General features: G+C 43.0%; 2 protein-coding genes across 2 annotated transcripts; both read left to right on the top strand.

Annotated features, from left to right (window-relative positions):
• The first annotated feature begins 2,574 nt into the window (after positions 1–2,574).
• Positions 2,575–8,523, top strand: LOC144472300 (uncharacterized). Its single transcript, XM_078185258.1, has 3 exons — positions 2,575–2,920; positions 4,759–5,577; positions 5,786–8,523. Exons 1-3 carry the CDS (start codon positions 2,848–2,850, stop codon positions 6,463–6,465), a joined length of 1,572 nt encoding a protein of 523 aa, XP_078041384.1. The 5' UTR covers positions 2,575–2,847; the 3' UTR covers positions 6,466–8,523.
• Positions 8,524–10,037: 1,514 nt separating this feature from the next.
• LOC144473192 (uncharacterized) lies at positions 10,038–15,607 on the top strand. Its single transcript, XM_078186838.1, has 6 exons — positions 10,038–10,097; positions 10,685–10,789; positions 10,860–11,012; positions 11,078–11,465; positions 11,544–11,723; positions 11,804–15,607. The coding sequence occupies exons 1-6, from the start codon at positions 10,038–10,040 to the stop codon at positions 15,565–15,567; spliced, it is 4,650 nt and encodes a 1,549-aa protein (XP_078042964.1). The 3' UTR covers positions 15,568–15,607.
• Positions 15,608–15,626: the final 19 nt, after the last annotated feature.

Raw genomic sequence — 15,626 nt, 5'->3', positions numbered from 1 at the left:
TTCGCGAGCAGAAGCCCGCTCGTCTCGATGAACGCTCCGCCGTCGTCTTGCTTTTTTCATACGTCGGAGGGCAGGGGGCAGCCGCGACCGAGAGTTTTTCGGTTCACTGGCGGTTAATGAACATCGGACGCGTGCCGTCGATCCCACAAAATCTGTCCACCAACGGTGGCTTCGCACCGAAATAGAATGGCTCGTCCCTTCATTTGCGACTGGTGGATATCGTTGCGGTACTCTGTTTTCGTTTCGATTTGTTTTGCTCCGTTGACAAACGTGATTAATCGGTGCAATATGCGGCCAGTGATAGCGTGTATACTCGGAAACGATGTTACCGTTGCCGATGAAATAGGAAAAAAGCACCATCGTCGCCGCACAGTGGTCTGGAAAACGGTGATTTATGATCAAAACACAATTTTTACGCTTCCATATTTGCACAAGCATCGTCCTTTCCCGAAATGAGGACACTTCGAATCCTCGAGATTCGGAATAGCAGATCTTTCAGAGGACTTTCAAGTTTCACAGCTTTGAATTTAACCCTTCAGTGCAAGGTTGAAAAATAGTCTCTAAACAAGTGAAAAATGATATAAAATTATCAATTTATTTAATCATTTTTAACGATCAATCGCATTGAAGATGTTAACATGCTTCGAAGTGTTCGATATTTAAAACATAATTGAGGAAGAGATCTTTGCTTAATAGAGCGGGGAGAGTTTCGTTGTTAATCTCCGACCTTCCTGAGCGGGAATCGCCTTCAAGATGAGCGTACGCTCTTATATTTAGCGAGAACCACCTTTGAAGTATACGGACATTTACAGTACCTCTTTGTGGAACTTGAGAAGGGTCGGGTGATTGGAGGGAATAATTAAAAGAATCATTCTTAGAACCAGGAGCTTTTCAAAATAATTGCCGGCTTTCGACTATTCTTTACGAGCCGCGTTTTACAATCTCGCGTTCAACAGATGTGAATTCCTTCCATCGTTTACGCTTGCCCATTGCATTCGTAAAAATTTCGTACGGTTGTCCAATATCGTTAAAGACGTTCGTGTTCGCACAAATATCGCTTAACTCAAAGGATCTGACATCAAGCAGAAGAATATTTATACCCTTAGAAATTTTATTAACTTACAAGTGAAACAGGAACAGTTGTTAACACGATATTAACCGTACTATTAAACATTCAACTGTTTATGTAGTAGGATATTTATTACTCGATAATCTTATACCAGATGGCTACTATAAAATTTCAACAATTAAAATTTGTGACTAACGATAAAAAAATCATCGATTTACATTTTGTCGTTAGTTCTCCAAGACGAGCGTACGTCAAGCTTTGTTTAAAGCTTGGTAGCCGATTTATTTTCTCCTGAATTCTTCAGGAACAGTATAACGTAACTCTTTTGAGTAGGATTGTAACGGCTGACTCAAAAGGTCTATCTAATTTTACTAAGCAAGGTCTGGGCTAGATTCCCATTTCCCAATTAAATTCGTGAACACGGCTCGATGATAAGAAAATATATTCACACGAATAAAGACGGAGCATTGACTGAATCATTATTAACAATTAACTAATTTACATGTATAACATGTATGAAAATTACAAGATTGCATCTATTTAGACTTTGTACGAGTTTTATACATGCTCGAAAAAATAAATTTATTCAATAACTTACTACAAAAATGTTCATTTGAATTAATTCTAAAATCTTCTCGTTCAGCGGGTTCAATAGTTGTTTTTTGGCATTCAGTAGGTATGTAGGTGCGTACACAGGTGTCCGTTTTATAGTGACTTGGGAGAATGATCATTATTTACATCACCTTCCAGGAAATACATATGTATGCTTCTGTGAAAAAATTCCAATCAAACTAGGAGGACGCAATAGATCAGCGTACAAATTAACCCTTTCCGCTCGAAGCTTTTTTCATTCGAAATCCAACACATATCTCCTAACCCACATTATTTCCATTTTACATGATTTTTTGCAACCTATGCATATGAAATTGAATTTATTATTACATGCACTACCTGAATTTTTAATAATCATGTGTTAACATAAACTTTGATACAGTGACAATTATTCGTACGTAGTGCAGCAATTTTCAGCGGTGCCTGAGAATCACTGCTCAATTACAGAGGGTTAATTTTCATATCACAGTAAATAATTCCGTTAGGCGCGTGCGGATGACGCGCTGGATTCACGGTAAAAGTGTTAAAAAGAACAGTGAAAGTGTTAAAAGAAAATTACCGTGCACCTTTTCCATGCAACCCGCAGCCTCTATTAATAGGATTCCGGTGAGGCAAGTGTTAAAATCGCGAGCCTCGGTGCTCACTGTCGGCTAACTAAGTGCACGCACAACATTGTGGAAAGAACGACATGCACACGGTGGTCACAGAGGCTTCGCCACCGGGCAAACAGAAGCAGCCGACACGACACCCTTCCGAGCGCGTGCAGCAGCGGCGCGGCAGCTGAAGAAGAAGACGAAGAAGAAGATGGAGGCGGTCGCGGCGGAGGGCGAGGGAGGCTGCGCTCCTATATGTAGCCCCGAATCTTAGTCGGAGCAACTATTACGCCCGAAAACCTCGAGGCGGACGCACCCCTGTGTTCTTCGCAACGGGTACAGGGCACGGTCGCCATCCGCGCGAGACAGAGCTGCTTTATTTATTTACACGGGGAGACCCGCACTCATTTTTTTCTATTCTCATCGAATCACGTGCCACGCCGTAATTGCGCCGTGACCGATCGAATTGTCCACCGGACCCATCTCAGTGACCGTGAGTGACAGTGCTATTGGAACCGAGGTATGATTTGTGTGATCCATTGGGGACTGTAAGAGAGACCAAGGAATACGAAAATGCCGCGGGCCTTCCTGATCACGCATCGCCGGTACAACGGTGTCGACGAGGAGTTCGACGGATCCGGAAGAGGTACGTTTGCTTTCGTCATTGTATGCTCCCGAGCCGATCGCGGCCCGTGCCAGAATTCTTCTCGATCTTCCGCGTTCTAATCAGATTTTTCCACACGATACTGCGAGCGAGATCGCTCACCCCAGTTGCAAACTCGCCTCTTCGTCCGAGCACATTTCGTTCTTCAATCGGATGTACATTGATTGTCGTTGGCATCGTTATGATTGCGTTCGCAAATCTATACAGAAGACGAAAATTATAATTTTTTAAAAAGAAGAAAAGTATAGTCTCTCGTACGCGAACGACTGCAAGCACTATGTAAATACGTGTATCAGTTCCCCTGCTTCATCCCCTCGGACTCGTCGGTCCAAGCAGGTTAGCATTTATCTGCAGCTCTATTTCTATAAACAAATGCCTAACCCAAATTACGGTAACGAAAATCTTGCATACTTGCACTTCGAAATGGCTGGTCGTAAATCAGTCTAGCACTATTCCGCGTATCCAATAGATGAAAGGCGGTTTATTACCCAGCGAACCAACAAGCGGATGTTCTCGAAAGAACCAGACGGTGTACATTTAATCGTTCGATCAAGGCATTCTGCGACCGGTACGAAGGTCACGATAAAAAAGAATGCAGCATAAGCACGGAAACGTGAGCGCAAGCTTGCGGGAAAATCGGTTGGTGGTTCGCCGAGGTGTCCGCGTCGATCTCGTTGACCTCGATCGAAAGCTCGGAGCCAAGAGAACACGCTGGTCGTTGCTTCGTGATTAAGGTGGCACAACGCGCGGTTTTAAGAATAGGAGACGCTAGATGCGTCACGGAGTTCTCGCGCGGCGCATACCGTCGCGATGCCGTGAACCCCTCCAAAGCTTTCGTGGCGAACGCGCGTACACAGAAATACGCAGAAAATACGAGGGTCCGAGAGAGAAAGAACAACAAGAGGAAGAGAGAGGAAGAGGCGCTCTATTTCCGTTCTCCCCAAAAACGGAGCAGGCGGTAGACTCGCGAAGGTGCTTCTCTTGTACACTGTTCGCTCCCGTAAACGTGAAACTTTTCTTGGCGTTAAGCAGTTTCTGCGTATCTCGGCAATCGCACAAGAGCAATTCTTTCCCTGATTTGAAGATTGTTGTAAAACTTAGCTACATTGCTCTCGGTCTTTCCTCTAAGAAGATCGTATACAATTCTGGTGAAAATTGAGATCGCTAAATAGAACACGAATTTGTACATTTCTCGTTCGGACCTTGACCACCATAGCAGTTCAACGAAACCAAAATCCTCATCTACTTTATCTATTATTAGATGTCTGATGTTTATGCCAATGTACATTTTTACAAGTGTGCAACGTCTTCGTTTCACAAACATGTAAAACCGTGACAGATGAATAATGTAGTTTTCTCGAACTAGTACCCGATGATTGGTCAAAGATCGTTTCGTGTAAAATCGCGTTCGGCGAAGCTAATTTTATGGGAACATCGCTGGCATCATGGAGAATCGCTTTTTATAGCCCGGCTAACGAGCAAAGTAAAGGTCACCTGTTCTCTCGGACGCGTATCAATTCGAAGTATCAGATCGAAGTATCAATAGGAATTTCCTCTAGTCCGATCACGAGAATCTTCTGGACGCTCGCCAGACTCGGTCGAACCGTAGGAACCTTGCTAACGATGACAAACGATTCCGCGTGCCGCAATTTGATCGTCCCTAAATTTTGCGGGACCCGCAACAATCTGGCGCTTGCTGCGGCTCGCGCGACAAATTACAATCTCCTTGAGCACGAAAATTCGCGCGCGACAATTACGGTGAACGTCGTCGATAAGACGTTGATCGAGGGCGCGTTTAATGGGCCCTGTCGTTTGCGCAGATTTCAGCCCCGAGAGAGGCGTGAGACTGGCCGACTACAGCGGAAGTCATCCGACGTCCGACGGCGCGAGCGAATGCGGCAGTGAAACATCGTCGGAGTGCCCCGAGGAGCTGTACAATCTGACGAAATTGGCAGAAGTCAGCCTAGCTGCGGCCGCTGGCACGTTGATACATCCCAGCAATGTGATCTATCAGCAGCCGGCCTCGCCCAGGTGCGCTCAATTCTCGGACAGGATCATGGCGCCGCGGTCGAAGCAACAGGAGCTCCAATTCCAAGACCACGAGAGGACGATGGAGGACGATCAGACGCTCGGGGAGAGGACCAGGCTGTTCTTCGAGAGGATCGAGTCGGAGCGAGAGATTCTCCAAAGCCACTCGGAGAGGAGCACGGTTTTGGGCATCCACGTGTCCGCTCATTCTCATCGCCTGCAAGAGGAACGACGGCTACAGGTGTCGGATAATTCGTTGGACAAAACGCAGTTGGATTCTGCCTCGGCGATACCATCGGCCATACCGCATAGCAGAAGAACGACCTCAACCTCGACGGAGACGTCGAAGTCCGAGGATAACGAGGATCACGAGTGCCCGGATTGCGGGAAGAAGTATTCGACTTCCTCGAATCTAGCCAGACACAGGCAAACCCACAGATCCCTCGGGGACAAGAAGGCGAGGAGATGCCCTCATTGCGACAAGGTCTACGTCAGCATGCCTGCGTTCAGCATGCACGTTAGAACGCACAATCAGGGGTGCAAGTGCCATTACTGCGGCAAGTGCTTCTCGAGGCCGTGGTTGCTGCAGGGTCATATACGCACGCACACAGGTAAGGGTCCTTGTAATGTACCTACCATGAAATCCAGCTATCAAAATACAGGAGAATATTGCTTTCAATTCACATCTTATTTACTGAAATGTTTCACCCCCGCCAATTGTACTTTAATAAATCAACATTATAATCGAAGTCTACTATTTAAAAGTACATCAAAACTTAAAACAAAGTCTTATAATCCCTGCCTGCGTTTTTGTTCCAGGTGAAAAGCCGTTCAAGTGCACAATTTGCAACAAAGCGTTCGCTGACAAGTCAAACCTGCGTGCTCACATTCAAACGCACTCGAACACCAAACCGCACGTGTGCGGCCGTTGCGGCAAAGCGTTCGCCCTGAAGTCGTATCTCTATAAACACGAAGAGTCGTCCTGTATGCGGGCCCATCACCGATCGTCCGCGGAAAGAACGGACGTCAACGATCAAAAAACGACGTCCTCCGTGAAACCGTGTCCGCCGTTACCGTCGTCGTTGAACCGGCTACCAGCATCGCCGCCGTGCGTCACGGCATCCCCTACCAGCGTGATAGTACCACGGCTGGACCTGAACCGCGATCAAAGGAATTCGTCTTCAGCATTTTCTGCGATCATCAGACACACCAGGATACCAGAAGCGGCGACGGTAGCTCCGCCGTTGAAACGACCCTGCCGGGCGAAAACGCCATCCGAAGAACCGGACAGGAACGTCGCCGATCATTTAACGAAGGACCAAGAATGCGTGTCACGAATGGTGATCAGAACGTCCGTCATCTCGCCGAATCCGGAACATTTGAGTCGTTTCAGCAACGACAGCCAGAATTCCTCGAGCGGCTTCGATTTCACCGATCCGACCAGATCCTCCGCGTTTTCCAGGCCAACCACGATGACTCTCAACCTGGCCATCGCGTAGAGATCTATAATGCCGACCATACATATACATCAACGGTAACCGTATTACCAAGCGTCGGTAAAACAGAACTAATTCCGTGGTGCGCCATAAAACTTATCCTATTTTTACGGAATATTAAGACGGTCGTGAAGGAATTATTATCAAAACTCGAAGATGTAATTATTTTGCTAGCAACTAGTGTCATTCCTACCAATATCGAGATAAGTCCGTTAAGTTTTTTTCTTTCTCTCTTCTTTTTAGTAACAGGAACGTTTGAAATTCTCTCGTGTTACCGAATAACGCCCTCGTGGCGACCACCCATTTTTTTATAGTCGAACGTAGAAATTAATCATGATTCGAGTAACCACGATCGACAACGATTATAAGATGTACGTTATTCCATACACCTTCCTAATTAGGGACCACCTAGCAGATAGTTGTAGTGAAGATGAAACCATGAATCGTCAATTCCTAATGTCGTGCCTTGAACGCTAATCTCGCGTAGACGGATTCTGTTTTCTTTTGAAAGACACATCGCGTCGTGTTAAGAGAATAATTTATTGACCTGAAGTGAAATCCAGTGCCTGCGTACGCGTGTTAACTTTAATATTATTTACGTCGATCGAATCCAAAGTGCCATGTGCTCTTCCAGGCAGCTAGAGATTCCTTGATGCTTGAAGCTAACATGTTGTTGATCGTAGAACGACATGGGATGCCAGTTGTGAACAGTGTTTCCATTCGCCGCTATTGCAGAATAGTCTAAAATCTGAAGTAGAGCCATTTGATTTCAATAATTCCTTCAAATTCGAATCAAATATAAAGTGAACAACTACTTACTTTTGATTTCGATACTCGCGTAATGGAAGGGATCGTCAACTTCCCAATCGCGCTCACGCACGCGCCAACACAGCGCGACGTAGTCACGTACGACGCGTAGGTCAAATTTTTGCAATCAGCGCATTCTTACCACCTCAATGTTCATCTTGCAGTAGACCTGTAAATGACCTCGAAGAACTGGCGAATATACGAAATGCCCCTATGACGCCGACAAATGGAAACACTGGTTGAATCTAGCAGAATCAAGGAACGGTTTAACAATTTGAACTGTATATTTCGATTCTAATTAGCCTCGGTAGAAGTATTTGTACGTTTGAGAAAATGTCTTTTTAGAATACCGCCGCGTAGTTATACATTCGCGAACAGTTCAACGTACGGTTTGAACTAACTTAAAGTATCGGGTAGTTGTCCAAGATTATTCGGAACGATCGATAGGGAAACTGATTAATGTAATTTCGAGTGTCGGCATGATGGTAGCGAGAACGTATGTCCTAAGACGGTAGTTTATATTAATAATAATGCATTAAACGCGTTTTCTTCTGTCGTTAGAGCGCGTATTGTCTGTGATTCGAAGTTTACGGAATTCGACTGCCATGTATGCAGTCACGTGGCCCTCTGTTGGTCGTACTGTACAATAAGTAAGAACTTTCTTTTTTTTCTTCAATCCGTTACCGACCGGTGGTAACCAGTTCGAGTGTAAACTAGTCCAATCCCGTACTGTTATTCGAGGCGCTATCCGTCGATATGTAAACGAGAAAAATATTTGAATCGCGTAATTAACGCTGAACTTTCGTTTATTAAGAACTCGAGCGAACGACTTCGATGTCGAAGAGGATAGCGCGAAAATTCGAATAGCAACGGCTATTAATAGAAGATTCGCGTAGTTTATCGATTACTTTTCTTTCCACTTGTGTAGTTATACATTAGAGAATGTGTTTACGTTAACCTGAAGCGAAAGCGTGCATAAAATGCGCATATCCTAGTCATCGATCTGAAACATAAGATCGAACATAGGGATCCCGATATATTGTAATATTCTGCTGTATAGTCGTGTGGGCAAACACGTTGTAAATAGCATTCCCTACGTTACACATTAGTACTTATCGTTAGAGTATCTCGCATTATTAGTCCTTTTAACTAGCGCAATTTAATTTACTGTTGTTTTACGTATGTAATGTGCCATTTGTACACCGGAGTGCCTAAGCAAACATTTTACCAATTTTTCTACGAATTGTAAAAGTATTGTCTACTACAACGAGAAAATATATACATACCGCTATACACGCGTTTTAATAAACCAGACGTGTTTATGTTACCCCTTTCCATAGGAGCGATCGGGTATCGGAAGTTGCATGAGGCAGAAATTAAACGAGATAAAGCTATTGGGTTAGTGGGAAAAGCAACATTAGCCGACGATAATGCGATACCCTCGTATTTATTGTAAAAACTGTTGCCGCGAGACAACTTTGCTAATCGATGATTTTTTAATTTTACTCGAGCTACGAGTTTGCAGACAATTTCAATAGAAGCTTCGGTTTAATCAATTCTTTAATACGAACTGTATAAAATCCATATTAGTAGATTTTGTCATTGTTTTTAAGTTACAAAGCAATATTTGCACAAAGCAGTCAATTATGGTACCATGATATGTTTCGATTTAACGTATCGATCCTTTCATGGAATTCTCGAAGATAATTAATCCTTTCATGCTGATTAAAGTAGTCCAACCTTCGTACTATTTTTGCAGAGACCCTATGAAAAATAGACTATTGCAGAATTAAAACGACAGACACATCGAACGCTACTCCGCTTTTAGTAATTGATCGCCTCGTAAAACCGATGAACTATACGATAGTTAATAACGTTTCGAAGCGGAATAAACAACGAGTTTCTGTATTTACCAAATGGTTTGGAGTTCATAATTAGGGCAACGAAGGGGAAAGCATCTATCTTAGTCAGCCGATGTTAGCCGCATAAGTCGACTTTAGGCGATATCGTTCACGATTAGATGGATACTTGTGCCCCATAAAGCCAACTGCGAAATATTGTAGAAAAGTTGATCGCTTATATACCAATATAGTTTCATGCGTACATATTATTATCGGCAGCGAAATTTTACAATAATATAGTAAGACAATATTTTATTTCATTTTTATTTCATTAATTTTATTTCATTAATTATCCTTGCTATTAATCAATTTTCTTAAACATTTCTAATGATGTTTCTTTTCTACTTAAGTATCAACTAAACCGAGCACATTATATTAATTTCGTGAAGATCTGATGCGGACAGACAAAATTATTTATTCGATTCCGCAATAATCTGAAAGAAACATATTTTCATCACCTTTCACGCCGTCTACGTTCTGAATGTTTCTGAAACAGTTCGCACGTCGCGAGTTGAACGTGGCCAGCTTGAAGAGGCGCATCAACGCGTTCCTGTAACGTGATCCAGACATCGCGAAAGACAGAAGATAACGTAACACTTACAACAGTGTAGACGCACTTTATATCACGATTTACATGGCTGTGCTTCTTAGAATTACTCCTATCAAACCGTCTCTGCCCCTCCCACGCTTTAATCCAAATCCTCCTGCCTCTTGATCTTTTCGCGAGATCGAGCACAAATAAGTCATAGAAGAGGAATACGAAAAGGATAGAGAGGTGTCTGGTGGGAGTCAGCGATTCAACTTACCTAGATCATCATCAAATAAGCGGGAACAGTCGCAGAGAGGATCGCGACCTCAGCTCGAGCCATGCGACTGATCCTTGGCTTCCTGATCCTCTGTTCGGGGACGGCGTTCTCGCAGTACATGGTAAGTTATTAATTTATTTCTTTAATTGAAAACAGCCTATTAATGTAGCTACAGATAAAAACACGTGTCTTGAGTTTTCTACAAGTGCTATAATCTATAACAACCCACTTTTTCAACAAATTTTAAATCTTTTACACACTTTTATTTCATGCTTCGAATATTTATAATTAACTCTTCTCTCATAATTCTTTACGAGATCATGGATATTTGTTGCACACGCTTGTTTAATTCATTATGAAATTTCATACCATTCTACTTATTAAAATTTGTATGCCGTTTACTGTTATCTTCGTTCACTTTTAATGCTAGTACACTAATAGCAAAAGTTTATTTTCTTAGATAGTAATTTCCTATTTGTGCGGTGTCTTATAATTTTTAGAAATTTGTTGAATTCGTCAATATGAATCAAGAACTAGCGTTTAGAATCGCTTGGGAGAAAGATTTGAAGATCAAAGTTCGTGTGATAAGTTGATAGTACATAAATAGATCGGCCCATTCCTAATTTCTCTTGTTCCGCGGTTCTCGTTCCTCTAACACATTTTTTGAAATATTTTCATAATCGTATCTTAATCATAATACTTCAACAGCAGGAAAAGACGCGTTTCGATCGCTCGATTCACGATGACTTTGGAGTACTTATCACGGATGAATATTTACCTCTGAAAGAATGGACGTTCTACGACTATGATACGGTAATAAATACTTCTATTACAATAATTATAAGAACGCACACAGACACGTTATATATTGCATTGTTTCCAGAACTATAAAGCATACAGAGACAAAGAGGAAAGCATTTGTTATTTGGAGAAGATGGACGATAGCGTCGCTATAGAAGATCTCCCAGGATATGGAACGCAAAAAAAAATATCCAAAATACTCTACGCATCCACAAATGCCTTAACAAAATTAGAGGTAAATTATTTAACTATTTGTAAGATCCTTTTTTATCAAAATTATTATTATATTTCTGTCCGCAGGCATGGCGAATTGCTGGTGGTAGGATAATCGAATTTTGTCACGGTCGTGATTTAATTCTGTTACAAAATACAATACCAGTGATTGAACAAATGCCGGATCCCCTTTTCAACATAATTCCGGAAGATGAAAATGATATCGTAAATAGACGAGTAGCTAACGTAGTTCTAATACCACTAAAAAGTCGAATCAAAAGGCAAGTAAATTCCAAGGAGCAAGAAGAACTTGATGAAGGCTCTAATCGAGCTCGCATGCAACGACAAGCTCAGCAACTTCGAGGAAGATTCCGCGGACAAACGCAGTCTCAGTATTTGAATATGGGTAACGAAGAGCAAAAAGAAGGCAAAGCCGAAGCAGAAGCCACGCAACAGTCTTCCCGTGCCATAGTCAGTAAGTATTCTACATCATTTTTATTTATTTTATTCTTTAAACTAAAGTACAAAATAAGAATTTCAAACTTCTTTCAAGGTGGAAGTCGCGGCATGGGCCAAGCGCAAAGTATGTCCTTCGGAAGCACCGGCTGTGAAGACTGCCTCAAGTACGATAGTCAGGGTGTACCGGATAGATATGTGCACCTGCCCAGCACAGGACCTATTAATCAACATGGTGTCATTACCCCTGGAACCGATACTGATACAACTTTACCTCGTGGTACTGTATACCAAAGAAACACTTAATCAAACAATATTGCAATAAATCAAATGCATCTTGGGATTCAACAATTCTAGGCGGAACTTATCCTGATAGTACGACTGGTGGTGGAATCACTTATCCTGGTGGTATACCTGAAACTACAGCCGGGGGTGGCGTAGTTTATCCTCCTGGTACACCAGGTACTACAACTGGTGGTGCTGTAGTTTATCCAAGTGGTGTTCCTGGTACTACAACAGGCGGTGGTGTAGTTTATCCTGGCAGTACACCTGGCACCACGACAACTGGTGATAGAGTTACTTATCCTGGTGGTGTGCCTGGTACTACAACTGGCGGCGGTGTAGTTTATCCTGGTAGTGCACCTGGCACCACGACAACTGGTGGTGGAGTTACTTATCCTGGTGGTACACCTGGCACCACAACAACTGGTGGTGGAGTTATTTATCCTGGGGGTACACCAGGTACTACAACTGGGGGTGGCGTAGTTTATCCTGGTAGTGTGCCTGGCACCACAACAACTGTTGGTGGAGTTACTTATCCTGGCGTTATACCTGGCACAACAACTGGGGGTGGTGTAGTTTATCCTGGTAGTGCACCTGGTACCACAACAACTGGTGGTAGAGTTACTTATCCTGGTGGTGCACCTGGTACCACAACAACTGGAGGTAGAGTTACTTATCCTGGTGGTACTCCTAGTACCACAACTGGGGGTGGTATAGTTTATCCAGGTGGTGTACCTGGCACTACAACAACTGGTGGTGGAGTCACTTATCCTGGTAGTATACCTGGCACTACAGCCGGAGGTGGTATCATTTATCCTGGCAGTGTCCCAGGTACTACAACTGGGGGTGGTGTAGTATATCCTGGTAGTGTCCCAGGTACTACACCTGGAGGTGGTGTAGTATATCCTGGTAGTGTCCCAGGTACTGCAACTGGAGGTGGTGTAGTATATCCTGGTAGTGTCTCAGGTACTACAACTGGAGGTGGTGTAGTTTATCCTGGTGGTGTACCTGGTACTACTACTGGTGGTGGCGTAATTTATCCAAGTGGTGTTCCTGGTACTTCAACTGGAGGTGGTGTTTATCCTGCTGGTCCACCTGGCACCAGAATTGGTAGTGGAGTCACTTATCCTGGTGGTATACCTGGTACTACAACTAGTGGTGGCGTAGTTTATCCAAGTGGTGTTCCTGGTACTGCAACTGGAGGTGGTGTTTATCCTGCTGGTCCACCTGCCATCACGACTGGTGGTGGAGTCACTTATCCTGGTGGTATACCTGGTACTACATCTGGTGGTGGCGTAATTTATCCTGGTGGTGCACCTGGAACTACAACGGGAAGTGTTTATCCTGGCGGTATGCCGGGTACTACAACGGGAGGTGGTGTAGTTTATCCTGGCGGCATACCGGGTACTACAACAACAAGGGGTGATGTAGCTTATCCTGGTGGTGTACCTGGTGGCACTGTACTTTATCCAGCTGGTATACCTGGTACTACCTATCCTGCTGCTGTACCAGGTACTACGACAACCGGTGGTGGTGTGATTTATCCTGGCGGAGTACCTGGACTAGGCTACCCTGGCAGTACACCTGGTACTGCTGCTGGAGGAAGTGGTGTTATTTATCCTGACAGACCTGGATCAAGTGGTCAAATTATGACGGAAGCAAAAGCAACAACAGATACTAAAATATATCCTGGGCAAATTCCTAGTTATCCAGCAGGTAGCAATATTATCTTTTCCGGTGCACCTGGTGTAATACCAACAAATATGGGTGTTTATCCTGGAGGTTCTCAGATAGGAACTCTAGAAAATATTCCACATCAATTACATTATCCTGGAGGTACTGCACCTGGTGGTACAAATGTCATTCTTACTAGACCTGATGGTAAAGTGATATATTATCCTGGAAGTACGCAGTTTAAACCTGGATCAGGTGTGTTTCAACCAGGTATCCAGATAGGACCTGATGGCAGAGTGATTAGTTATCCTAGTACACCTGGGACAGCTCCTTCTCCTTACCCAGTACAGCAAGGACATTATCCAAGTGGTACTACATGGCAAGGTGTACACGGTCAAACCACTCCAGATATGACTGGAGGCATTAGTAGACCAGAAGAATATATAAGTGGAGGACAGAAGATTGAACAACAATACCCAACTGAAATGAGACCTAGTGGGGAAGCTGCTCAGTATTACCAACAAGCTGGTAGTGTTCCATCTACTGAAGATAGTAACTCTAATTCTCAAGCCTCTAGTTCTGTAAAACAGACAGACTCAGGGACACAAGCTAGTGCATCATCTCAAGGAATATATGGGCAAGGTACAGCACAATCTCAAGTAACAGGTACTTATAGTGGTTCTGGTTCATTCTCTGCTCAAGCTGGTAGCAGTGACACCAACAAGAGTGCTCAAACTGAAATTAGTGGTGGTAAAGATGGTGCTACAAGTAATGCTCAAGGATCAGGTGGCTATGGAAAGAGTCAAGCTCAAGTTCAATTGGATTCTGAGTCTGGTGCTACGTCAACAGGTGCACAAAGTAGTGGATGGAATCATGGTACTAATTCTCAGGTGCAAGCAAGTTCCAGAGGTGGAATGGCAGATGCTCAAGCAAATGGGGAAGGAAGTACTTCTAGTCAAGCTCAAATTGGTTTTCAACCATACCTTAAGACAAATGAAAAACTTGAAAAACATTCAAGACCTTTCCATGGAGGTGGTACAGCTTCTGCACAAAGTGGCACATATAGAGGTCAATCTCAATCTCAACTCGAAGGATCTTTTCAATATGGAATTACTTACAGCGGCGCGGCGCAAGCAGGATCCGGATCCGGAGCAGCAGCTTCCAGAAAACCATTCAAATTCAACCTTACAGATACAGAATTATTCAAATCCTTCAAACCATATAATAATCCACCAATTACAAGAAATAATGAGAGTTCAATAGCGAGTACATCTCCTGAAAATGATTACAACCAAGATAAACCTACACAAGGCTTACAGCCAAGCTCGAGTTCCAGAAGAACAGTTTTTGCCAATGCCACAAAAGAAACTTCTCGGAGCGTAGATAATAAACAAAATCAGTCTGGTGAAAAATTACACACAGATGATACTATGTACGATTATGATGAAGAATATGATGGAGATGATTATGATGCATCGCAAGGACAAACTTCAAATGCGAAGTATTCCAAAAATTATGTTGTAGAGCAAAATAATAGTGATTATCAGTCACAAATGATACATGTCGCAGCTGGTAAGCAATATGATGTTCATGTACATCAAGACTCAACAGCACCACAACCTGGAGATATGCTTCAACCAGGACAGTCATTTTCAGAATATACCATACCACCCGGATTTCGCGGAAAAGTGAAATCCGTAGCTGGTGATGAAACCATTGCCCATGGTGATGGTAAATCTCAATCTCAGACAGTTTCCTTAACTCCTCTAAAAACTGGTATTAATCATGAGAATAAATCACCAAGTTCAGAAACCAGGTCTCTTAAGACTAATCATGAAAGATTAGCTGAAAATCATATTTTGACCAAAGAAAAACATCAAAAACAAAATTCTTTCAATCATCAACATCAACAAACGCACACAGACCGTTCCAAATCAGCGAACGTGCCAATGAAACCAAGTTATTATACAGTAACAAATAGCTTCGCCGGAAAAATGGATAGTAAAAATTCACCAAAAAAGTATGAACATCGCTATTACACTAAAAGTTCTACTTGTGGATATTTTACATTCTCATGTAATATTGTGTATGGTTCTAATGGCAGGACAAAAATTTGCAAACCAAAAATGCCAACATATCCTGATGGTACCCCAATGAAATGTTAACCAAATGTTATTCATTCTATAATAAATTTTCTTCTCACTTTATTTTCATACATTACTCC

Source organism: Augochlora pura, chromosome 7 (assembly GCF_028453695.1).
Source record: "Augochlora pura isolate Apur16 chromosome 7, APUR_v2.2.1, whole genome shotgun sequence".
In the NCBI taxonomy this organism is placed as follows: domain Eukaryota; kingdom Metazoa; phylum Arthropoda; class Insecta; order Hymenoptera; family Halictidae; genus Augochlora; species Augochlora pura.
This window is presented reverse-complemented; position numbering and strand designations above follow the sequence as displayed.

What these genes read in the sequence shown, in the direction of transcription:
- LOC144472300 (XM_078185258.1), top strand. Translation starts at nt 2,848, where the DNA reads ATGCCGCGGGCCTTCCTGATCACGCATCGCCGGTACAACGGTGTCGAC. An exon ending in GTTCGACGGATCCGGAAGAG is followed by an intron (nt 2,921 to 4,758) that starts GTACGTTTGCTT and finishes TCGTTTGCGCAG; the next exon opens with ATTTCAGCCCCGAGAGAGGC. An exon ending in TCATATACGCACGCACACAG is followed by an intron (nt 5,578 to 5,785) that starts GTAAGGGTCCTT and finishes TTTTTGTTCCAG; the next exon opens with GTGAAAAGCCGTTCAAGTGC.
- LOC144473192 (XM_078186838.1), top strand. Translation starts at nt 10,038, where the DNA reads ATGCGACTGATCCTTGGCTTCCTGATCCTCTGTTCGGGGACGGCGTTC. An exon ending in CGTTCTACGACTATGATACG is followed by an intron (nt 10,790 to 10,859) that starts GTAATAAATACT and finishes CATTGTTTCCAG; the next exon opens with AACTATAAAGCATACAGAGA. An exon ending in TACTGATACAACTTTACCTC is followed by an intron (nt 11,724 to 11,803) that starts GTGGTACTGTAT and finishes CAACAATTCTAG; the next exon opens with GCGGAACTTATCCTGATAGT.